General features: G+C 43.8%; 1 protein-coding gene across 4 annotated transcripts in view; it reads right to left on the bottom strand.

The window, feature by feature from the left end:
* Window positions 1-10,305: 10,305 nt before the first annotated feature.
* Sgk1 (serum/glucocorticoid regulated kinase 1) overlaps window positions 10,306-24,803 on the bottom strand; it is a 134,550-nt gene continuing 120,052 nt past the window's right edge. Inside the window, exons 1-12 of one of the 4 annotated variants that reach the window (XM_008822097.3) lie at window positions 18,306-18,484; window positions 15,373-15,448; window positions 14,860-14,935; window positions 14,367-14,471; window positions 14,177-14,260; window positions 13,936-14,067; window positions 13,559-13,671; window positions 13,132-13,255; window positions 12,837-12,932; window positions 12,161-12,316; window positions 11,967-12,056; window positions 10,306-11,459 (exon numbers count right to left, since the gene is read on the bottom strand). In XM_008822097.3, coding sequence (XP_008820319.1) covers window positions 11,292-11,459; window positions 11,967-12,056; window positions 12,161-12,316; window positions 12,837-12,932; window positions 13,132-13,255; window positions 13,559-13,671; window positions 13,936-14,067; window positions 14,177-14,260; window positions 14,367-14,471; window positions 14,860-14,935; window positions 15,373-15,448; window positions 18,306-18,339 — 1,254 coding nt within the window. In that variant the 5' untranslated portion in view covers window positions 18,340-18,484 and the 3' untranslated portion in view covers window positions 10,306-11,291. Of the gene's footprint in view, window positions 11,460-11,966; window positions 12,057-12,160; window positions 12,317-12,836; window positions 12,933-13,131; window positions 13,256-13,558; window positions 13,672-13,935; window positions 14,068-14,176; window positions 14,261-14,366; window positions 14,472-14,859; window positions 14,936-15,372; window positions 15,449-15,609; window positions 15,753-16,285; window positions 16,713-18,305; window positions 18,485-24,803 lie in introns of those variants that run through there. The other 3 variants (XM_008822095.3, XM_008822096.3, XM_008822094.3) reach the window with 3 other exon arrangements.

Here is a 24,803-nt window from a genome sequence, read left to right as displayed (position 1 = left end):
GGTATAGCCAGGGGTAAATTGCCCTTGTTCAAGTAAATAACCCCACACATGTGCTGATTCAGGCAACCCTATTAAATGCAGTGGGGAAGGAAAAAAAAAGACTTGAAAGTAGAAGGGAAATTTATTAGAAAGGAGAAGGGGTTTGGAAGGAGGGGGAGGGAGAGAAGAGAGAATAATGGGAGGAATATGATCAAAGTATATTATTTTCCCTAGAGTGAGTGACTGGTCTGCTATTGTGGGGCGGGGGGGGGGGCTCTATTAGATGCTCTTTGATAATATCCAAAAAGCCTACTTGCTCCCTTTCCTAAACTGGTTATAGAACACTGAAGCAAGTTAAGGGCCATGGGTGTAAACACGATTAGAAGCTAGGGACAGTCTCAACGTGGGGGGGTGGGCTTTGTGTCATTCACTGTCAAAGTCTTGTTCCTCTTAGAAGCTCATCACTGTCCCCACGCATAGTTCAGAGAAGAGCTCTCAATCCCGTGTTTGGAGCTTCATTATTTTTTGTATTTCTCATAGGGAGTAAACAGATGAACAAGAATGCAGAGAAGGGGACGGTTACATAATTGCCTGTGAAATTAAACTAAAAAATCTGCAGATGTTTCTGGCCACAGACTCATTTAACTTGGCCAAGTAATGGTTGTTCATGTTTTTGATTTTCACTCTCGGTTTATTTTAAATGCCTCTATGAGAAAAGACATTGCCCACGATCTGATTGTCTTATTCTGATGATTTTCAGACTTGACTCCTAAAGGTATTGCATTTACAATTTCTGGATTTCAAGATCTCTCACTCTAACTTTTCGTTTATCTTTATGAAACAGGGACTTACTCTGTAACCCCTGGCTGGCCTGAAACTCTCTATGTAAATCAGGTTGGCCTTGAACGTACAGAGCTTCACCTGTCTCAGCCTGTCCCAGGTGCTGGGACTAAAGGTGTACACCACCATACCCAGTGACTCCACATTTTAATACTTTTGTATGGTTGAAAAGGACAGGATCCTTCACACAGTGACTCACAGGAATGGAGAAGTGGTTGAAAGAAAAGGTATCCCTTTACCAGGACACTGTTGGGACAACAGGCAGGTATGTCCCAGACAGAGAAGAGCTATCTAGTGACAGGAAAATCAGGATGGTGGTGTGCTTAGAAAACTTGTAGTTAGGGTAACGTTGTAGGGAAGACAAGAATCATATCAAATTGCAAAGGACAACCTTGCAAGTCAACCCTCATGTCTCAGGGCATCTACCACTTTATTATTCATTTATTTATTTATTTATTTATTTATTTATTTATTTATTTATTTATTTATTTATTTTCCTGTAGCAGAGAAACCAGACTGCTGTGTTTATATTTATCACTAGATGACAAAGGTTGTATACAGTGTAAAGCTCATGCCACACCAACTCATTCAGCACCATATCACAAAAGTTAACTTTTAAACTTCTAAAAAATAAACAATGTGGCTAACTTCTTTTAAAAACCAACAACCACCTCACTTCCACTGTTCCTCCTTAAAAATGGCTCGATGGATAAGAGTGCTTGCAGTTCAGGCATCAGAACCTAGTTCAAATTCCCAGAACTCATATAAAGAGCTGGGTGTAGCCATGCATGGCTATGGGAAGCACAGACAGAGGATCATTGGGGTTTGCTGACCACCAACCTAGCTCCAGGTTCAGTAAGAGACCCTCTCTCAAGGGGATAAGACAGAGAGTGATAGAGCAGGATGCCCAATGTCCTCTTTGGCCCCTGCTTATGTGCTAGGTCACACCCATGGCTATATACTATGCACATATACAACACACACAGAGATAAAATTCTAGTCTTAATTGCAGCCAAAAGATGGAAAAATGGTTGCTTTAAATCCTAATTTAGAAGCATCCATTATTGGAAGTCTTTATGCTTGTGTGTAAACCTTATTAACCCCAGGAGAGTTAATAATAATCTTCTAGCCCCAAGGAAAACTTAGATGTGGGATGAGGATGTGGGATGAGGATGACCGAGAGAAAGATGTGCGTGCGTGCGTGCGTGCATGCGTGTGTGTGTGTGTGTGTGTGTGTGTGTGTGTAACTAGTATCCACTTTCCATTCACCACGCTTTTATTTATTTAACCACGAACATATTATCTATGTATAAACTTTAAAAATAAGAAATATTTTATTCACAGTCTTTCCCTCTTGTCTCATCTTTTGTTTTCTAATTCTCAGCCTGGCATGGTGGTGCACGCCTGTAGTCCCAGCACTTGAGAAGCAGAGGCAGGTGGATCTCTGTGAGTTCAAGGCCAGCCTGGTCTACATAGTAAGTTCCAGGGCAGCTGGGGCTACAGGGAGACTCTGCTTCAAAAAGACAGAAAAAAAATTCTCATACTTTTGATTTGAAGAAATACATTTTCTCTAAATTTCCCCAAAGTGTTCATTATTAGGTAGCTTGTAATTCAATTCAAGCATGAGATCATTTCGGTGCGTCTCTTTTTTATGATCTTTCAGAAGAAAATATAATCGCTGTTTTCAATTTGGATCCCAAATTATTTTGAGCTTAATTTTAGTTGATCTAATTAAATCAGCCTTAATTTGATTCTTGCCCACATGATAGATCAGTGGTGAGTTGTGCTAGCAACACTGTAATGTTAGAATCCAGTGGTTTAGTTCAGTTAAGGAAAGCAATGATTTTGGCTTCCAGAATACTATGTTAAGAGTAAAAAATAAATATATTAGGAGGCCCCACCTTTATTTGATCAGCTATTGGCAAGTGATGACTGCTGAGGGTGAGGGAATTGCTTTCCTTTGGGGATGTGGCCACTGGTACATTGTTCATGATCAGTGGATGGCCACACATCCATGTACATATGGGCAGCACCGATTGGACTCAGGGGGTTGTTAATAATAACAACAGAAAAAAAGAGGACATAATGTTGGGGGGCAGAAGGTGTGGGGAGCAGCGAGGGAGTGGGAGACAGGTAGTGGTAAATGGATATGATTAATATACATTGTATAAAATTTTCAAAGAATAAAACATATTATTAAAACATAGCAGAAAATAAAAATGAGCAAAATTCATGTTGAAATTCAGATATGATGAATAAATTGATAGCCAGTCATCATTCTGTAAATGTGTATATAAACTGGCACTACCTTTATGATGGTGACCCTTGGTCTACTGTTCATAAAAAGTACCTATCTGCAATACAACTTCTCATGAACACACTGTACTTTGTATGTTGTCATTATGTATCACCAGGCCTGCCAGAACACACCAGGTGGAGCCCAGGACAGAGGACACAGAAGAAAGGAAACCGAGAACCCTGCCCATCAGATGCATGGTTTCTAGGGTGTTTAAATATACAGACATCCGCCCGAACACAATGTAACAGGTAAACACTAAGTAAACATAGATGTAGCACCAAGCCTCACAGAGTCATTCATAGAAAGCAAATGGAAAACAGGGAAAACATATGTAAGCCAAGTATGTTCCCATCCAAGGAGTACATCATGTCATGGACAAATTAGTGTAGGATGGGTCACATCTAAGCCACAGTGGAGATTAAGCAATTATACAGTTTTTTATTCAACTAATTAGTTAACAATTTAAGTAATTTCTCAAATTGGACTTCATTAATTATGATGAGCACACTTCTCTTACTACAACTATTATACAGATCAGCACCTGGTAAGATGTTACCATCAGTGTGTTGCCAAAGAAAGTCTCATGACAAGCAGAAAAGCATTTTAGGGACTTTTGATGGATGTGGAGAGAAATTTCTTAACTGGGTAAGGTGGAGATGGGCTATAAACAAACATTTGGCTTGCTAATTAACTTGATTGGCTACTGATTGGCTGGTAGATGATCTTTGTTCTAGAAGCTATTGGAATTGGAGCCAACACTTTAATTAGTGGAGTTAATTTCATTAAGGAAATAAATTGCATTACGTACGCTTTGCTTTGGAGTCAGCCTTCCTTCATCCCCTATAGCTCACTAGGTCTCATTGATCTGGGAATCTTCAGGAAATATCTGTTCTTTGTTTTTTACTGGCCTCCATCACTGGAATGTCAGTTTCAAGGCTCCAAGTGACCACTGTTATTTGAATGGTCTCTTCACTTGCCCCTTTCTTAACAAGAACCACCTAACCCTCAATTTTACTTTCACTTGTGGAAAATCTTGAAGCACTTTCTGTTGCTCCCTCATGAATCTCAGTCTCTCTTCCAGGTGCTTGCTAAGGACATGAATCATATAGAGGCCACGCTGTGATCCAAATTATTTCTCACTGGCTTTGATGTTTTTCCTCTAAAATCTAGAAAAGAAGAGGGAGAATTAGAAAAGGCAGTGGGTGGGAAGGATGGCTAGCAGTCCTCACATTCTGGTTCCTCCAGCCCTAGTTTCCCAGAGATAGTACTGACTGCATTTCTGCGCCCCCAGACACTAGAGGCGCTTCCCATTTCCCACTTGCCTCAAGGCTAGAAAGCTGGTCATTAGAACTAGATTCAGATCTAACTCTAGCAGAGTCCTTCCTTAAGCAAAACTCCCATCATTACCACCACCACCACCACCAAGGTCAGCCCACACCTGGACCTTCTTTCTGCCTCGCTTTCCCAAGCTCCTTCTGCCTAGTAAGCTTACCTGGACCTCCAGTCTCCCCTTCCCCCTCCCCTTTTTCTTTTCCTTTTTGATTTTTTTGACAAGGTCTCCTAAGCATCCCTCTCCTCTCCTCTCCCCTCCCAACTCCCATCATTACCACCACCACCACCACCAAGGTCAGCCCACACCTGGACCTTCTTTCTGCCTCGCTTTCCCAAGCTCCTTCTGCCTAGTAAGCTTACCTGGACCTCCAGTCTCCCCTTCCCCCTCCCCTTTTTCTTTTCCTTTTTGATTTTTTTGACAAGGTCTCCTAAGCATCCCTCTCCTCTCCTCTCCCCTCCCTTCCCCTCTCCGTTCCCCTCCCCTCCCCCTTTTCCTCCTCCCCTCCCTTCCCCTCTCCGTTCCCCTCCCCTCCCCCTTTTCCTCTCCTTTTTGGTTTTCTTCACAGGGTCGCCTGACTTCCAGGATCCCAGCCCGCCTGGAAGTCACTATGTGGACCAGGCTAGCCTCCATCTCATAGAGATTGGCCTGCCTTTGCCTCCTGAGGACTGGGATTAAAGGCACACACCACCGCACCCAGTAGCATCACTTTCCCAAACAGCCTGACTCCTTAATCAGGGAAGGTGTCCATCCTATGCATTCCCTTAGCAGCCTGTTTCCAACACGTCGTGTTTTAAATTTTTTTATTTTTTACTTTATGTGTAGGAGTGTTTTGTCCGCATGTATGTAAGTGCAGACAGTTGTTAACCACTATATGGATGCAGGGATCTGAACCGAGGTCCTCTGGAAGAGCAGTCAGTGCTCTTTAACCACTGACTCATCTCTCCAGCCCCCTCCCCCACCCCGCCACCTCTTTTTTTATGGGTCTTTTTGAGAGACGTCTCGCTGTATTCCCAGCTGTCCTGGAACTCACTATGTAGACCAGGCTGGCTTTGAACTCACAGAGATCTACCTACCTCTGCCTCCCAAGTCTTGGGATTAAAGGCATGCGCCACCACACCCAGCTCGACACACCTCATATTTTTATAAATGTTTGTATTATTATATAACAGATATAAAGTGTATCAGCCAGACATGGTGGTGCAGTCTTGGAATTCCAGCACTTGGCAGTCTGAGGCAGGATTGCCATGAGTTCCAGACTAGCCTGGGATGTGGATGGAGGCCTTGTCTCAAAAAACAATAAACAATTAAACAAATGAGAAAAGTGCATGTATTCTAAGTAGGTAGCATGATCTTAATGAAATACCAAGAAGCAAAACCACCCATACTGAGTGTGGTGATGCATCCCTTTAATCCCAGTACTTGGGAAGCAGAGGCAGGTAGATCTCAGGACTGAGGTCAGCCTGGTCTACATAGTGAGTTCCAGACCATCTGGAGCTACAGGGAGACCCTGCCTCAAAACAAACAAACAAATAAATGATAGAGGATAGACAGATAGATAGATAGAAGATATAGATAGACGCCTTTAGTCCCAGTACTTCAGAGGCAGAGGCAGGCAAATTTCTGTGAGTTCAAGGCCAGCCTGGTCAACATCGTGAGTTCCAGGCCAGGTGGGGCTACAGGGAGATCCTGTCTCAAAAAGACTAAATAAATAGATAGATAGATAGATAGATAGATAGATAGATAGATAGATAGATAAAACAAATTAGCAACTTGCCAAAGACTGTCCCCTCATGAGCCCTCTCAGTTGCTCAATGTCTTCTCCAACCATAAGCATATCTTGACTTCCAAATCAATTCACCTGTTCACCTGCTTATAAATTTTATATAAATCATGCCGGGCATGGTGGTGCACGCCTTTAATCCCAGCACTCAGGAGGCAGAGGCAGGCAAATCTCTGTGAGTTCAAGGCCAGCCTGGTCTACATAGTGAGTTCCAGGACAGCTGGAGCTACCCTGTCTCAAAAAGACACACACAAAAAACTTTATATAAATCAAATCATACAGTTTTGTTTTCACTTGAGATGTCTTCCCTGATGCTGTGAGTAGCGGTTCTTCTTCCTCATCATCTTGCATTCCATTGTATGAAGGCACGGCCATGTATTCATTTTATTAATGGTGGACATTTCAAATTGTTCTATTTTGGGCCCAACATGAATAACACTGCTGAGAAATTTTATTGAATGTATGTGCCCCTTTGCAGTACATGTCATGGAGTAAAATCACTGGGTCCTCAGGTACACATAGATTCACCTTCAGTGCATACTACCAGTTTTCCAAGACCATGGGCTAATTTATCCTCACATCACAGTGTTTATTTTTGCATCTGCCCTTAACCAACCACCGATAATATGTATAATTGCAGAATTTCTCTCCTTTCCCTCTTCTCTCTCTCTCTCTTTGCCTAATATAATGCTAGAGGGCAACTTTGATGGGGTAATTAATTTAATAAATTAATAAGAAAATGACCAACAAGCACAGATTTGTTTTATATCAGTAGTATATCATATCTTTGGCAACATGGACAGGCTTTGGGGACAAGGTGCCATGGTTTGACTTCTGATCCATTACTAGCATATTATCTTCTTGTACAGTTTTCCAACATTTGATGACACTGTGTTGTTATGAAGGATTAATAAATCAAGCATAAGATCCAGCAATATCCAGCATATAATCTGAGCTTAGTGTGATTAGCTATGGCTGTGACTGTCCAGACCCCAAGGCCCAAATACCAGAAAAGTCTCTAGAGAGTTGGTTAGTCTAAATCTCAGGGCACCCATTGTTCCCAAGTCCACAGGACACCACTGGACTTCCACAGTTCCCTTTACTGCACACTCCCCATTTGCCATAGGTGTCATGTCTCCTCAAGAAGATGGCACATTCTTTAAAGACAGTGACTTTCTCTTCATGGTAGCAGTGGTTTAAGTCACATTTTAACATTGGGGAATCTTAGCTGAATAAGTTGTTCCAAGTTCATATCTGAGCACTCAGAGCTGGGGCGCTATGGAGAAGTGAGCTGTCCCTCTTCCTTCCCTTCCCTCCCTCCCTTCCTTTTTTTTCTTTCTTTCCTTCTCTCTCTCTCTCTCTCTCTCTCTCTCTCTCCTTTCTCTCTCTCTCCTTTCTTCTCTTTCTCCTTACTTTCAGACAAGGTATCCCTGTCCAGACTGCAATGAACTCTAAGCATGAGCTCCCACACCTGGCTCTAGCTGTCTTTTTTTTTTAGCCATCAGCTGGCTGGGCCCCTGGGAACTTGTTGGCAGGAACATGACATGACCCACTCCTTGAGATAAGAGATATCTTGGCACACAAGTTGACATCATAGTACTTAACAAATATTTGCCATTTGTCTATTGATCTCTTGTTCTTTTCAACTTCCCTGTTCTTGTCTTGTTCCCTTCCTACACAATTATACTTGATTTAATCTCTTGTTTGATAACACTTGAGTCTCCTCTGATACTTTTCAGTTCTGGATAAATTCATATCAGATCATATATAGTGATTGCCTATAACAAAATAAGTCAGATTTCTAACTGAAAACGCAAAACCAAAAACAAACACCTTCAAGCTGAGCATGATCACACTTGCTTATAATCTCAGCACTTGAGAAGCAGAGGCAAGATCAGGAATTTAAAATTGTTCCCAGCTACACAGTAAATTTGCCAACTTGAACTACACGATATATTCTTTAAAAAAAAATATTTTGGTGTATTTATTTTTATTTTATGTATTATGTGTATTTTGCCTGTATCTAAGTGCACCATATGTGTGCAATGCTTGTGGAACCCAGAAGAGGATGTCAGGTCCCTTGGAACTGGAGTTGCAAACAGTTGTTAGCTGCCATGGGTGCTGGGAATTGAGCCCAGATCCTCTGCAAGACCAACCAGTGCTCTTAACCTCTGAGCCATTGCTCCAGCCCTGAGACACTATCTTTTTTTTTGGCTTTTTTAAGCCCCAACTGTCCTGGATCTCACTATGTAGACCAGGCTGGCCTCAAGCTCACAGAGATCTGCCTGCCTCTGCCTCCCAAGTGCTGGGATTAAAGGTGTAGGCCACCACACCCAGCTGAGATACTATCTTTTAAAAAAGCTAACGAGCCAAAACAAAACAAAACCCACCAAAGAAGCAAAAGATACTTTGTAATCCATAACTAAGCCCTCTGAGTTACCTATAATGAGACTGTAGACCTCAGTCTATGAGAACTGTGTAATCATTTTTGTTCAAGGAGCAATTCATAATTGCTATTGCCAGGGAGAATGAAGGGGGATAGAGCTGGCAGGACTCCTCCTAAAAATGCAACATGGCATCTTTTTGTTGTTTGGGTTTGGCAGGGAACTTACTATGCATTGAATACCTGGTACCCTGACTGCAGAACCCTGTCTGTGGCCACTAGGAACAGGAAGCCATCTTCTCACTTTGATGCCTCCTTCAGTGGCTTTCAAGATGCACTATAAGTGATGCAAAGCACCTGAGCATCCCGAGAAGCCTTGTGGGTAGGAGCGCAGTCAGGGTGTAAGCGGAGGCAAATTCTAGTCAGAAGGGGGAGAAAAGGTTCTAGCTTTCTCTTGGTGGGGGGGTCCCTTTATAAACTGAGAGGGCAGATAGAGGGGATATAGTAGGCCTAGAACACACTGGCAAGGTTCAGATGGCAACAAAATCTACTGTATGGGCATTTCTGGTTTGCTGGAGATTTGTGTATGAAAAGTATGAAAGTCCAAAGTATTTGGCCTTGAGATGATTCCCCTAGCACTATATAGTGCCAATAGGATGGACTCTTGGGGGGAGGGAGGTACTCTGCAGACCAAACCCACAGCCTGCAGGCCATTGTGATGTTGGTTCACCCTGGAAAGAACATGCTCCCTTAGGCTCCCCTTTCCTGAGCCTGCTCTACCCAGAAAGCACCCGAGAAAGCAGAAATCTGGTCAGAGCAGCTTGTTGGAACACAGGCACTTATGTAAACCCATGTTAAGCCTCTCAGGTTGCTTTCTATACTCACAGACGGATCATCCTGATCTTCCTTTCACCAAACAGCCTAAAAGGCCTCCTGCCTTCCCCATCAGGTATAAGAGCACTTATCTGTACCTGGTTCTTTGCCATGTCCCCAGCACTTAGAAGTCTAGCCCTGACTCACAAATATTTATTGAAAGAATTACCTGTTACTTAAGACAAACCAAATGCCAAGACTAAGAGTCCAACTTGCACCAGGACAGGCAATAAACATACGGAACATTACAGCTACATTACAAGGTGAGTCAAGTTTGGATGGATAATGACAGCATAAATTACTTCTGAAAAATGAATGTGGAATATATTTATGGTGCTGGAGATCAAGCCCATGGCTTCACACATGCTAGGAAGTCCTCAGTAACTACAAGCCCAACCCAGTGGAACAACCCCAGCCTCAGTGGTTTGGGTATTTTTTTTTTTTTTTTTTTTGAGACAGTCTCCCTGTAGCCCCAGCTGGCCTGGACCAGGCTGGCCTTGAACTCAGATCCACCTGCCTCTGCCTCCCAAGTGCTGGGATTAAAGGCATGCACCACTACACCCAGCTGCCTCAGTGGATAAAACCCGATATTGCTGATGCTCTTGGAAGCAAACCAGTAAACTAGGGATTAGGGCAGCAGTTTGTTTTTTGTCTTACTCTTTAGTTCAGGCTAGCCTCAAACCCACAGTAACCCTGCCTCAATTTCGTATTGAGATTAAGAACTACACCAGATTTACAGCAGCACTTTCAAATATTTAAATGGATTCATTATTGCCCTTTATCCCCACCCAAAAAATACAAAGTAACACATGACACAATTTATGCAAATTTTTTCAAGGTTTTATTGCAAACCAAAATTGGTTTATCACACACAAAAAAAGTTGTGTGGTAAGGAGGAATTGTACATATTATAACCATGTTAATTACAGTACATTAAAATGGTAGTTTACAAATAAGCCTGTAAGTTTAAATATACTAGTGTTATAACCCAATGTACAGACTTTCTTTACAGGATACATACAATATCAGGAATGAAAAAAAAAACCCATAAATAATGCCCATTTTACAGGTGACATTTTAAACAATGAAAACACCAACGGCTCTGACCGACAGCTAGGGCACTGGTCCATAAAAACCCTTTCTAAAAATAGAAATATTTGTAGCAGCAATGCTTCCTTTTAAGCATCTGGATGCAAGTCATTGCAAGACCATTTCAATAAATTTTAATTAACTATATCTTACAAAAAAAAACAGTCTACACATAAATTTATCTTCCAAATATGGAAGAAACAAACAATGTCCCACATTGTAGTGTCCTGCAAGTGTCACATTGATGCTCATAACAAAACCATCCGTGATCAGGCATACCGCACTCACACCACTGTTCACACAGGAAATGCACAAAGGAAAATGAAGAACTGAAACACTGATAGGAAAAGCTTTGGAGCTAACACGATCTTATCAGAAAAGGCACATTGCAGAATATTCGTGATCACAGCCAAGACAGACCTGTGGAAGATCCCTCTTACACCTGCATCTATCTTCCTTCTAACAAGACCATGGCGTCTGTCTAAGGCGGCACTCTGATGCTCATTTCAGAGCTAGCACCACGTTGGAAGAATAAAAATGAAAAACCTCACGAGCTCACCGAGAGGAGGATGTGCTCTTTGAAAAGCTTCCAGCAAGCAGTGCGCAACAGGATCGCCAAGCTTCCAGGTGTCCTGTCAGCTGGCAGCTCCACTAAAGGCTAACTAAAACATTAAAGTACACACAGAAAATCCTTCAAAACCATGCCAAGAACTGCTCAGAGGAAAGAGTCCATGGGAGGCGCATAGGAGAAGCCAAGGAAGGCCTCTGCAGCTTCCTTGACGCTGGGTGTGACGAGAATGCTGTCAGGGGACCTGCCAATGGAGTTGGGGACTGGCTCTTCAGTAAACTCTGGATCAAAGTGCCGCAGGTCACTGGGTCCACTCTGTTAAGGAGGGAAAAATGTACTCAGGTCAAAAGTGCACACAGGGCACAGGACAGGGAATCCTTTCGGTTATTAGGATTGTATGAAAGGTCCCATAATTCTCCCCTATAAGCACAAAATCCCAAGATTCCTCAGAGTTCAGATGAGGGTAACAGTCTGCCTCTTGGTACTTTCTCTTGATTACAAGGTCTTACTGTGTGTGCAGCCTAGGATCACAGGCCTTAGACTTGTGATCCCTGTTCAGTCTCCTAAGATAATGCTATAACAGGCATGTGCTACAAATGCCTGGCACTTCCTTTGGTACTTGAATTGACCATTGATAATGAATTGATATTGGATTGATAAATGCATTTCATTAGGATAAAATCTCTTTTCCTCTGGGAAAATAATGAATCTATGGGTAAAATCTGCTATTTATTTCTTGAAGTCCCTTACTGACAGGTCTGACCTAAAAGAAACCTTCTGGGTCTCGCTATTTTTACATCAGAAACAGACCCAGATACTCACCACATTTGGGTTAAAAGGGGGAGTAATCTTCTTATTGATGAGATCATCCCAGTTAATTAGAGAGAAGAAGACATGGTTCTTGATCTCCATCTGTTGGAAGGAAACAGATTTGTTTAGATGGGAAGAACTCAATAAAGGCAATAAGGTCTGTGATCCTCCCCAAGGGCTCAGGAGAACAAGGCATCGGTACTCACAAAGTCATCCTTGGCACCCAGCCTCTTTGTGCGGTCCTTCTGCAGCAGGCCCTCCAGGAGGTGTCTTGCAGAGTTTGTAATATTTGGTTTCAACTGGAGGGGCTTGTTCAATATGTTGTCGTACATCTCAGCTGTGTTCCGACTATAAAAAGGAGGCTGGGAAAGAAAAGGAATGCCTTCATATTTAATTGGAAGTTTTATATAGCATGTATGATCAATAGGGAAAGAGCTACTCCTTCCCCAGTGTCAAAATGTCTTTGATTTTTAAATGTCTATTTTACAACCTTCACTCCTTGGGGTGTGTGCTGGGGGATGCAGACTAATAATAAGCCATGGTTCACTATCACACAGGTTAAATGTGGTCCTCTATAGTAAAATGTGGTATGTGCAAAAGAGAAAACCCACTAGAGGGCTGGAGACACTCACATGGTAGAGTGCCTACAAACATGTGAACCTAGGTTCAATAATAATTAAAAGCAAAGACTACAAAAGGGGAAAAAATCCACTGGATAAGATTATGCTTACAAAATGCACTTGTTAAAAGTGTCTCTTACTTGCTTTTGATAAGGTTACTGATAAGGCGATCTAATAGCATTTCTAGTCTATACTCAGGTAAATAGGAAGACAATGTTCTAGAGTGTCATAAGACAGACAGTTCCACATGTGTATTACTCACCAGGCCATACAGCATCTCATACAAGACGGCTCCGAGGCACCACCAGTCCACTGTCCTGTCATACGGCTGCTTATGAAGAACCTCGGGTGCGAGATACTGAAAAGACATAACATATGGATTTAGATAACCCACAAACCCAGGCAATCCTCATGTTACAAACATTAAATATCTTTTATTTGCACTCAGTGGTACTAAGGAATCTCTTAAGAGATCATTCTCTTTGTATTTAAAAGCATCTGTTCATGTCTCTCCTGAATGAAGGGGTTAGATCAGGCACCAAATCAAGAACTCTTACCTCAGGCGTGCCACAGAAGGTGGATGTTGTGCCATTGTGTTCAATGTTCTCCTTGCAGAGCCCAAAGTCAGTAAGGACAATGTGTCCCTGTGAGTCTAGCAAAATATTCTCTGGTTTTAAGTCTCTGTAAAAAAACAGTGAAAAGTGGTTGCACAGGTTAATTTCACTTTGTGGGAAATCCTCTGTAAAGCATTTTAAATCCATTGCTGTTCTATAACAAATAATAGAAAGGGAGTCCTTGTTCTGCTAATCTGTTCTGGATTAGATACCCCATTGGCTGGTTCCCCTAGTGGCCTGGAGTCCAGGCAGCTCACATGCTGGAGACCAGGTTTTAGGTGACCAAGTTGCACATGGTCACATTATTTCAAGGCTCCAAAGGACTAGGGCCAGGCCTCCCTCCTTCGTAGGGTTTGACTCTTTGACTTACCTATAAACAATGTTCAGAGAGTGCAGATAACCCAAGGCACTGGCTATTTCAGCTGCGTAGAAGCGAGCCCGAGGTTCTAGGAAGCAGCGCTCCCTCTGGAGATGGTAGAACAACTGTAAGAGACAAAACAAAGTCTGTGTTGGGACCAAAACATCGGATTAGCCCTGACACTTAGAGCTAAAGAGAACAATTGTAGGAAGTGGCTCTAAATAATCCATTAGCTATCTGAAAGCTGGCCAGTTAAAGGAAATGCTAATTCTGGCACCCCCCCCCCCAAGTATCTTTAAAACTTTCTTTGACCCAAACCAAGGAAGCTGTGCAGAGACAAACCCCCAACATCCACCCCCATCACCAATGCCGCTACTCCCCCAGCTCACCTCTCCACCGTTAATGTAGTCTAGGACAAAGTACAGTTTGTCAGCAGTCTGGAAAGAAAAGTGCAGGCCCACCAGGAAAGGGTGTTTCACGTTTTTCAAGAGAACATTCCGCTCTGACATAATATGCTTCTCCTAAGAAAAAGACAATCAAGGCTCAGCGGCAAATTTCAACTCGGCACCAAAGCTGCAAGGAAAAGATTAGCCACGAAGCCTCTGAGCCCAGCTTGTAAAGGCCTCCTACCTCCTTCTTCTTCAGGATGGCTTTCTTCTGTAAAACTTTGACTGCATAGAACACTTCCTCTGCCTTGTGTCTAGCTAGAAGAACCTGCAATGAATGGCAAGCCAAAGGTCATTCTTTGATCTTCATCCAGACAGAATGCAAACATGAACACATAAAAGACTATTTGAAAAGCCTTTAGATTTGAAATTACCTTTCCAAAACTGCCCTTCCCGATCACTTTGAGGAAGTGAAAGTCAGATGGTTTAGCATGGGGATTAGATGATGGACCAAGGTTGATTTGTTGAGAAGGACTTGGCTAGAAAGTAAAACATTGTCCTTTAAGATCAGTTCAAAGACTTCTAGACTACAGTGTAAGCAATGTAAAAGGCACTACAGCTACAAACGCCCAAGGCAAGTCACCAAAAACCTATAAACCTTTGAAATGACTTTTTGTTCCCGTGTAACTATTTGAAAAAGTGTACATACGCTGCACACACCTTACTGTTAACAGACAAAACTTTTATGAAATCCAGCCCTAAAAAATATTCCAAGTGACTCAATACTTAAATACTTATGTCACTTGACATGTTGTGAATAGACATTCCTGCCTTGGTAATTTCTACAAATGCTGTCTTGATTGACTGCTGTAGAAATACTGATTCATTTACGATTTTCCTCCCCAGATGCAAACAGTGAGTACTTACCGGAGGAGAAGGGTTGGCATTCATAAGCTCGGGCTCCTGAGGCTGGGAGATTTTCAAAATGGACTGAACTTCAGGGCTGCGGAAAATAAAGGAACGAGTCAGAGACGCTAACTTGCCACTAGAGGGCACACCGACACAAACTGCATTTCTGACTCAAAGGTTTCAAGGAGAATTCAGTATTTAGACTAAAAACTGCCAGAAAAATTCTTTAAAAGAAAAAAGATAGTAAAGAAAATGATAGCCCAGTTAAGGTTGCTCATCGAGAGGGGATGTGAATTCGGTGAACATTTGTGAAAATTTTATCTTACAGTCTAGGGCAAGCCCAAGTCATACATTAATTAATGTTAATATATCTTAAATGTTTCAAATAAACCAAAAGTTAAAGACCAAAAGAGATCTCTACCCCTGGAGTAAAGACTAATACGCTTTCCCCAACTGAGCAGTGCTAATAAGTCTTAGGTGCTGGTAAATTCAAACTAATCTATTTTTTTTTTTCCAGCTCCCCAAACTTACTGTTTGCATGCATAGGAGTTATTGGCGATCTTCTGAATAAAGTCATTCAGGCCCATCCTTCTCTGTTTCATAAAAGCTGTGAATTATAGGAAAAAAAAACAAACAAAAAACATCAACGTTTAGCCGGCTTCGTAACGTCCAACGCCACACATTAATCTGATCCCGAACCTTTAAAACCTTCCAAACATTCCAACGGTTGCCTTTCCCACAGAAGTCCGGTGACTTTGCAGCACTCACCGATGAGAATCGCTACCATGCCCCTCATTCTGGAGTAGGTGAGGGTGCCTCTAGCAGCCTCGGTTTTCACAGTCATTGCTCCAAAGAGATCACAGAGACGTCTCGGAGCAGAGACCGGCTGAGCCAACTGAGCTGGGGCTGTGCGGCCGGCTTTATAAACCCTGAGCCGCCGCCGGACGGGGCGGGAGGAACAATGAGGAAGCTGTGCGGCCCCGCCCCTCTCCTTAGGCCCCGCCCCCTGCCTCGCCTCTGCTGCAGGAGAAGTAGACCCGCTGCGGGCGCCCGGTCCCGGCGTGAGCTAGCCAGCCGGCCGGGGCGTGGGCGAGGGGGTCCCCGGATTGCGCGGACAGGGCGGGCGCGGCGGCTCTAGGCCTCCATCAGGCCGGGCCGAGGAGGAGGCCGCGCCGACGGAGGGGACAGGAGGGGTGGAGAGCCCGGGGTAATTTTCCATTTTCTCCCAGCGCTGTCCGATCGGACCGCTGATCGGCCCCGACCTCTCCTCGCCTTCCGTCCTCGGTTCCCGCCCAGCCCGGGGTCACCTCCGGGTCCGCAGGGGACCCGGGAGCCGGGGGCCGCCCTCCCCGCACCGTCCTCCCCGCCCTGCATCCGTCCGCAGCCCGCCCTGGGCGAATGTCGCCGGGGGACGGGACGGGACGGGACGGGCGGCGGCGCTTACCCAGTCCGCTCAGCAGGACCGACTCGCTCCTTTTCTGCGCCTCCGCCCTCTTTTTGTGGCGGGGTCGGAGCAGCGACTCGAGCCGGGCCCGGGCCAGCGCACCCTGCATCTCCCCCATGGGCAGCGGAGCGAGGGGCGCGCAGCGGGCGACGGCGACCGGCGAACACTGACGTTTCCTTGAAGGAGCCGCCGTGACTCAGGCCGGCAAGATTTCCTGCCCCGGTCCCAAAACAAACAAACGGCCCTTGTGCACGGCCGAGTCGCTTCCGAAAACGCCTTTTTTGTGCTTTTGGCCAAAACCAAGCACGGCTGAATCCCAGAACTTGGAAGAGGAGGAAGGAAGGAAAGAAAGAGGGAAGGGGGGGGTCAGGAATGTGTAGGGGGAGGGGGCGGAAATAAGTCTGCACTACAAGAAAAAAAAGTACAATCTGCATTTCACTTTTTTTTCTCCTAATCTCCGAGAACATTCTGTCCGTTCCGCATGTAATTTTTGTGCCTTGCAAGTTGATCCCCGCCATGCCAAAAACACGTGAGGAGGTGTGCAAGTTAAGGGGAGCAGTGGCTTCGCTCTGGGACCGACCTCGAGTGACCCTTGCACGGCCGATTCCCTCACCTTTCTTGGGGCCTGCTGCTCTCCCGCTCTCCCACCTAAAAACTCTGCAAGGGCACGTTGCATTGCCTTAAACCCCCTTCGTTTCCCGGCATCTCCTCTACTCCTTTGGTTTATCTCGTAGCTGGCCCGCTTGGTCTTAGTTGGAACACCTCGTTTTTTTTCTCGAAAGTTCACCTACAAGTGCGTCCCGTTAACTCCTCAATTCGCCAGGAGACTGGACTCCAGTGGAAAGCTGCAAGAGGGAGCCGGGCTGGTCAGGAGTGAGGCGGGTGCCTTGCAGTAACCCCGCCGCTGGGGGATGCCTGGCGCTGCAGCCTGACCTCCGGTCCGGGGATGCGAGCCGGCTCTGGCTGGTAAGCTGGGAGCACTAGGTCTGGGCCAGGGACGGGAAGATTGCTGCAAGTTAGCCGTATTCCCAGGGCCAGAACCTGGCGCTGGCTGGTGCAGTGTTGTGTGGCTGCCCTACCATGACCCCTTGCTGCCTAGGGTCCAGCGTTTTAGAGCTGACACATTTCAAAATGCCAGTTGTCAAGCCAGGAAGAGTATGTAAAACGCTTTTCCCCAGGTCTTGGGCAGGGGTTTGTTTTGCATCCACTGCCACCTCGAGTGCCCTAATATGATCTCTAGTCTCAGCTGCTTCTAGATTCGCTCAGTTCTGACCGCCAGGAACCTGAAGAAAGAGAGTGCATGCTCTCCTGGCAACAAGCTGGCATATTTTTGCTTAGCATCTACACTTCAAAAACACTCACAGTTGGCCGGCGTGGTGGTGCACGCCTTTGATCCCAGCACCAGGGAGGCAGAGGCAGGTAGATCTCTGTGAGTTCAAAGTCTACACAGGGAGTTCCAGGTCAGCTGGGGTTATAGGGAGACTGTGTCTCAAAAAGACCAAAAAAAAAAAAAAAAAAAAAAAAAAAAAAAAAAACAAAAAACAAAAAACAAAAGCCAACAACAACAAACCCAAAACCAAAAAATAAAACCCCACTCACTGTTGCCAGAAATTGACATTCCAACCTAAAGCAAGGTGCAGGTGATTCAGGTGTAGGTGTAGGAGTCAGTAATTGACCCCTGACAATTTTTCCATGCTTGGATTCTGCATAGGCCATTGAGTTCTTCGTTAGTGCCAGTGGCCCCACAACCATGTGCCACCATTCAACTAGCCTGGCCCAACCCTGCCTGCCTTACTCTACCCCTACCCACCTGGCCCCTACCCTGTGAAAGCAGAGTTTGCTCAGAAACACCAATCTCCACAAAGATGTTTGCTTGTTGGTTTTAAAACATTAAACCAAAAAGCCTTCCATCAGAGACCATCTTTTGTACACCACCCCACGTTTGGAGAGCTTCCGATGCCTCTACGTCGCATCTTTGTTTAACCCACCCCATCCAAATTATGGTACTCAAAACACAAACCTTTCCAAGGGGATCTTATAGTCTCCTCTTTCATTCTTCACAGTGCTGGAGATGTGAAGGCTGGAATTACTTTATGGAGACTGGAGGGAGAGCCAGTTACAGCTGGAGTAGCCTCTAGGCTAATGAGCCTCTGATAAGGCTGGAAGCTCAGGATGACAAGGGAGCTCCAGCCAGAGGCTGCTGTTTGTTCTGAACCTCACTTTATATCTAAGGGGAATTTACATACAGGAAGGGAGCAAGCTGCAAAGTTCAACACTGGGCTATTTATTCTGTAGTTGCAACATCATCCAGAAAATTATAGTCATCAGCATCCTAGGTTTATTTCACCCTCCCGGCAAGACACACAAGAAATGTAACAACTGATTATCACCACAAATCAGTCCAGAAAAAATTCAAAACACATGCACAGGGTTCACTCTCCTGGGGAAGCTCTGTGGCATGCATTCCAGGAGGAACGTGGAATTCAAGTTAGAGTGCCCCAAGTGTAACAGAGAGTAGGCACAACCATATATTTGTGGTTGGAACAGAAAAGAACTCATCTGATGTGCTTCTTCCTCCCCCTACCCCGAATGCTCTGTAGTTGGAGACGGATGGTCTGCTAAACTTATCATTTAACAGAGAGAATCAAGTTGTTGAGACTGACTTTTCTTCCAACCGGATACCTGATGGGTGGAGCAGGCGCCCCCTGTTCTGTCCCAGCAACCTACTAAGACTTCCGAACAGGAAGGTGACACACGGCAGTGGGGGAGGAGAGAGACTAAGAGTCTCTGTGTGAGGCGCCTGTTAACCGTGCACAGGCTCGAGGCAGCCCAGTGGCTGCTATTCAAATGCTTGATCTATTCTTCCTTCCTTGGTCCAGATAGTCCTCCTACCAGGAGGTATCCGGCAGTCTTCCTCCCCGGTGGCGAAGCGGCCAGACTGACCTCGCACACCCCGGTGATAGATGCAACCTAGAGGGCGATCGCGTTCTCTGGGAGAACGGCTCCACTACGGCAGATTCCCTCACTGCTGTTCTGCACAGATCTAACCAGTCCCAGAGACCTGCACTGTAGCTCATCTTGTAGTCACAGAAAATATAGGGGTTTGATGAGAGACTGGATAATTAACTAATCTTCCCTTCCCAAGCCATTGTTCTCAAATGTATGCTCCGGTGTAGGTAATACTGCAATTAAGGCTCTGATAGAAATGATTCACCAAGATGTAAACTTTGCCCTGGAAGAAAACATTTTCTAGAGCATGTGTATGTTAATTCTTCAGAAAACTGCTTTTAGCTCTTCTCCTTTATTTCTGTTTAAGAATGGGTTATATAAACATTGACATATGACAGCTTAACTAAAATAACTTCCCATTTAATCCAAAGCCTCACAAATAACAATTTCTGAATGTATTCGAGAAAATGTTTTGAAAAGTATTGTAGAAGCGCTTAGCTACATCAACGCTTACACTACTTAAGTGTGTCAGATATGCTAGTCTTGATTACCTATATGCCATATCTTTCATAGATGATGAGGAAATACAATTTTGTATTGCTCAGAATGCTATAAATTCTAGAAGAAGCTTGTGCACAGTTTAGTGTCCCATGCTGTTTTTGACTCATTGAGTGATGTATATAGAAGTCATTCCCTGGAGCACCCACAAAGCATGCAGAAATACCAGAAAACATAATTATTATTGTAGAAAGCAACTGAATGGATTGATTTTTGTTGCAGGCTGTCACTAAGAGCATGTCCTTTAAATACATAGTAATCTCCCAGTGGAAATGATGATAAATGAGTTGATTCATTATGGACACGTAACTAACAGTGGTGGTTAAGCATCTATTTATAGAATACAAGTTCTGTAATTATTATTGCCATCCATATTTGATAACACCAATGTTCTGCACCCATTCCTTCTAGAAAGAAGGGCCACGGGTAAAGTTGATGGGAGAGTAGGGGTGCAGTTTGGGTTTTGTAGTTGGTTTTTTATGTTAATTGGGACAGTGGAAGAAGTGAGTGGGTGCTCTTTTTTAAAATTTATTTTTATTTTATGTGTATGAGTATTTTGCCTGTATGTATGAAAGAGCATCTATATACAGTGCCTGTAGAGGCCAGAGGATATCAGAGGCCGTGGAACTAGAGTTATACACAGTCGTTAGCTGTCATGTGAATGCTGAGAACTGAACCTGGTCCTCTGGAAGAGAAACGAGTGCTCTTAACTGCTGAGACATCGCTTCAACTCATATGAAAGCTCCTGACTGGGAAAGATGAGAATGTAGAAAACAGCAAGCAAGCAGGTCTATGACAGACGGAAAACTCAGCCTTCCTCCATCTTTGTAACATTGCCACTATCTGATTTATCATGATACAATGAACGACAACTTTAAAAAATTAAAAAAAAAAAAAACTTACCAAGTAGAATATAATACGAAGGGCAAGGAACAATCTGGAAAAAGACGTTTAGGGAAGTTTCTATATGGTCATGAAAAATGATACAATGGTCTGGCTAGAAAAGGAAATTGGGAAAATCTTTAAGTTAAAATTCAGTATTATTTTTTAGAAAACCTTAAAAATAAATAAAATATATAAACATGAAAAAGCCAAACTAACTATTAAAAATAAACCATTATTTCTACTGAAAAAACCACCAACAACTCAATTCTATGACTTTCTAATCGCAAGGATTTAGGTCTTACTGAAAGCTTTACATACTATTGACATAGCTTTATGGTTAGGCATTTGCATGTTAAAAGACTATTTGGCATCTCATACAAATTAATTTATGATGATAAAGCGTCAAGCTACAGTGAGGTGCAGAGAGCAAATGCAGTAAGGACCCTTGCACTCTGTCTGCCTCCCCAACCTTCACCTGCTCCAGGGTGAATTGACCTGTGCAGCTCCTTTTCCTGGAAGCCCCAAAGCCTGGGCACTAGGCAGCACAGAACCTGGAATTTCTCTGCAGATCCATTCCTTCCTGAGGCACCTATATTAAAGTTGGTACTGACAGGGAACGGGCATAAAGGGTTCTTTTCCACCCTCACTTTATTTACAATGTACCAGTCATCAGTAACACCCCTGATTGCTGGGAAGCATCTTCTGTCAAACTAAAGTGTAGCCTTTGAGCTTCAGCTGTCTCAATGTGAGCCTCTCCCCAGGACTCTCCCATTCTGACCCCTTAAATGGCCTAGGAAGAAGCAGCAGCAGTTGAGGCCACCTTTAAAAACAGTTTCCTACAAATCCTGCCTACAGGCTACAGAAAGTAAAAGAGTAAGTGTGATAGTAACTAGTACTAGGGAAACCACCAGCAGGAACAGCTGACAAATTGATTGGTATCTTTTTCATGTACGTTAGTTTCCTGAGCTTCCTTTGACTTTGACCTTCCATACTTCTTTAGGTTACTCACACAAGCTCAGAAGTGATAGGGGCATGTTGGTGAAAAGCTTTTCCTACACGTTACTTGGCTATCCTCCAAGCCGGCTCTCTGTAAGAACTTATACAAGGTGATCCTATACCTTAATCTCATCACCTTTATAGTGGGGATACTAACCTTCCATCAGGTAAATTGTGAAAAAAAAAAAAAATGAGCTGGTGGGGTGGTCATGGTGGTGCCCACTTTAAATCCCACCCAAGCAGATTTCTGTGAGTTCAAGGCCATCCTGGTCTACATAACAAATTCCAGGCCAGTTGGAGCTTCAGAGAAGACCTTGTCTCAAAAATACCAAAAAAGAAAAACTTAGTGCCTTGATCAAGTTAGATTTTCATATGGAAAGTATGTTCTGTCTCTGTTGGCTGTCCCCACCCTACACACATTGCAAGGATATACGCAATACCTCACACAATACAAATCCAAATAAAATGCCTGCGTGTACTGTGACGAAAGCATTTGCACAGGATAGCACCTTAATCTGGGTCACAGATGGGCCTGGGTGACAGGAATTCCAGGAAGAGGAGCTGAGAGCGTGTCTGCTTGTTCTCCAGCTTCCCTTTCACTATTGTCCCACCTTAAAGGTGCCCTTTCAACAAACTGAGTGCAGTGACAACTAGAGAAATCCTATTTACCACCGGGCATGGTGGCACGCACCTTTAATCTCAGCACTCAGGAGGCAGAGGCAGGTGGATCTCTGTGAGTTTGAGCCTAGCTTGGTCTACATAGTGAGTTCCAGGCCAGCTGGGACTACAGGGAGACCCTGTCTCAAAAAATCCAAATAAATAAATTAATAATAAATAAATAAACAAGAAATCCTTATTTACTCAGTGTTTGAAGTAGCGGCTCCTGCTGAGAGTCAAAAAGTATGAAGTAACTGGGCATGATGGTATAATCACAGTCCTCAGGAAGCAGAGACAGGCAGATCTCTGTGAGTTCCAGGCCAGCCTGGTCTCCTAATAAGACTCTGTCTCAAAAATTAAAACAAACAACAACAGCAACAAACTAAGCAAGCAAACAAACAAATGAACAAATAAAAAAATGCAGAGTATAAGCAAAAAGTTAACTGTAGGAGTTTTAAATTGTTTAAAGTGTGTGGGACACAAAGCATGCAAATATGAGCCTGGCAAAGGGGTGGAGTCAGAAAGAACTGGGGAGGCCTGTGGTTCTAAGAGGCTTTTCTAGGTCACTTGGCTTAGGCTTATCCTCCAGGAAAAAGGAGCGAGTTTCAGCTGTTCAGGCCTCTGATGTTTTCATCTTTCAGATCTCAATGGAGCGTGTCTTCCGTGACACTAAGACCTGGGTTTATTACAAGGATACTCATGACAGGTGGCATTGCTACACATGAGGAGGGCATGTTCCATATTTTGTTAAATTGAGCAACACTAATAAAAAGCTAAGGCAACTTCCAGATGCCACTAATTTTCCTAAGGCCTACTATGCCCTGATGTCATTAAAATACCTGGCGGGGAGGGGGGGGCATGTGTGTGTGTGTGACATGTTTGACCCTTAGAAATGTACTTTGTCTTTTCTTCCTTTTTGTTTTAGTTTTTGAGACAGGGTCTCCTGTAGCCCAGGCAGGACTCAAAGTCAGTATCAGCCAAGAATGGCCTCGAATTCCTGATCCTCCTGCCTCTACTTCCTGAGTTCTAAAGTTACAAGCATGCATGACTATGCTTGGTTTATGTGGTGTTAGGGATTGAACCCAGGGCTTTGTGTATATGAGAATAACACTCTACATCCCCAGCCTAAGAATATATACTTTACTAAATAAGAAATGATCTAGAAGTTCAGCAGTTCAGATATAGCATAATTCTATAATAAATGAGAAAAAAATAAATAAATATAACAGAAACTTCTGGGGCCCAGAATCACTCACCATGGCTTCCTATAGTAATGGCCCACCCTCAGCTGATCCTTTAGCATCTGTGCTCAATGGCTGTGTGCCCGCACGGCAGCCTTTGGGTTGGAGTACTGTGTCCTTTGCTACTGCAATCTCTGGCTCCTCTGTGTGAGTACTCCAAAACCAGGCAATGCTCCCCTGTCTCACATTCTCCACTCAGCTCCTTGCCTGCCTCATCAACCCCTTCCTTCTATTCTGCTGACCCTCCATACTTACTCTATCACACATAATCTGTTTCTTTGGCAAGCTAACCTGAGCTTTTCCTGAAGGACTTTGTTTTTGCCGTGGCAGCCTGGCATGCTTTCCTTTTCATACTCAAGGTGGCTAAATCCTTCTTTCCATTAGGAGCTCCTTGGAAAGGTCACATACACAGGGGACCTAAACTAATCAGCTGCCTTCCGTTGTTACCTATTTCAATGACCTGCATACTAATGTCATTTGACATTTTTCTTGGGTCTATCTGTGGTTTCCTCCCACTAGAAACTAGTGTCTGTGAGGCAGGGATCCTATGTATCTTATTCTCCAAACTATCTCTGGGGCCCTGAAGAGAATCTGGCACGTTGAAAGTGCTTGACAAATAAAATGGTTTAGTAATGTGCCTCTCCTATATTGCTGGCACAGGGCTGTTTCTTAGTCAAATTTAGTTTTCTTCTCTTCATTGAATAATCTGGAGTTATGACATCCAAAGAAAGGAGAGGAAGAATATATCTTAGCAGAGAGAGAGAGAGAGAGAGAGAGAGAGAGAGAGAGAGAGAGAATCACCTTTTTTTCTCTGTTTTGTTCTATCTAGGCCTCCAGCCAATAGAATTGTGATTGGTGACTGTTTGCTCTGAAGGCAGGCACTCCCCACTCAGTCTACCCACTCATGTGCCACCTCTGGAAACACAGACATATCCCACAGTAATGCTTTATCAATTCTTTAGACATTGCTTAATTCAGTCAAATTGAAATCTGAAATTAACCATCAGAAGTCAATCTGTTACCAGTTTAGAATCTATACAGATCTCTTAAAACCACAATTTATAAATGAAAGATAACAGCAATGTAATGATTTTGCCTAAATGATGTAGCCATTCTGCACACAACTAAAAATGCGTCAGTCCTTTACCCAGAGGAGGCAATGATGTTTACTCCTCCTAGCCTACATGTTACATGAAACACTAAGTCAATACATCTTGTATTACATGACAAGG

The sequence above is a fragment of the Nannospalax galili genome, unplaced genomic scaffold (genome assembly GCF_000622305.1).
Source record: "Nannospalax galili isolate Female #2095 unplaced genomic scaffold, S.galili_v1.0 scaffold186, whole genome shotgun sequence".
Lineage (NCBI taxonomy): Eukaryota > Metazoa > Chordata > Mammalia > Rodentia > Spalacidae > Nannospalax > Nannospalax galili.
The sequence above is the reverse complement of the archived record's forward strand: the minus strand, read 5'-3'. Positions and strand labels throughout refer to the sequence as shown.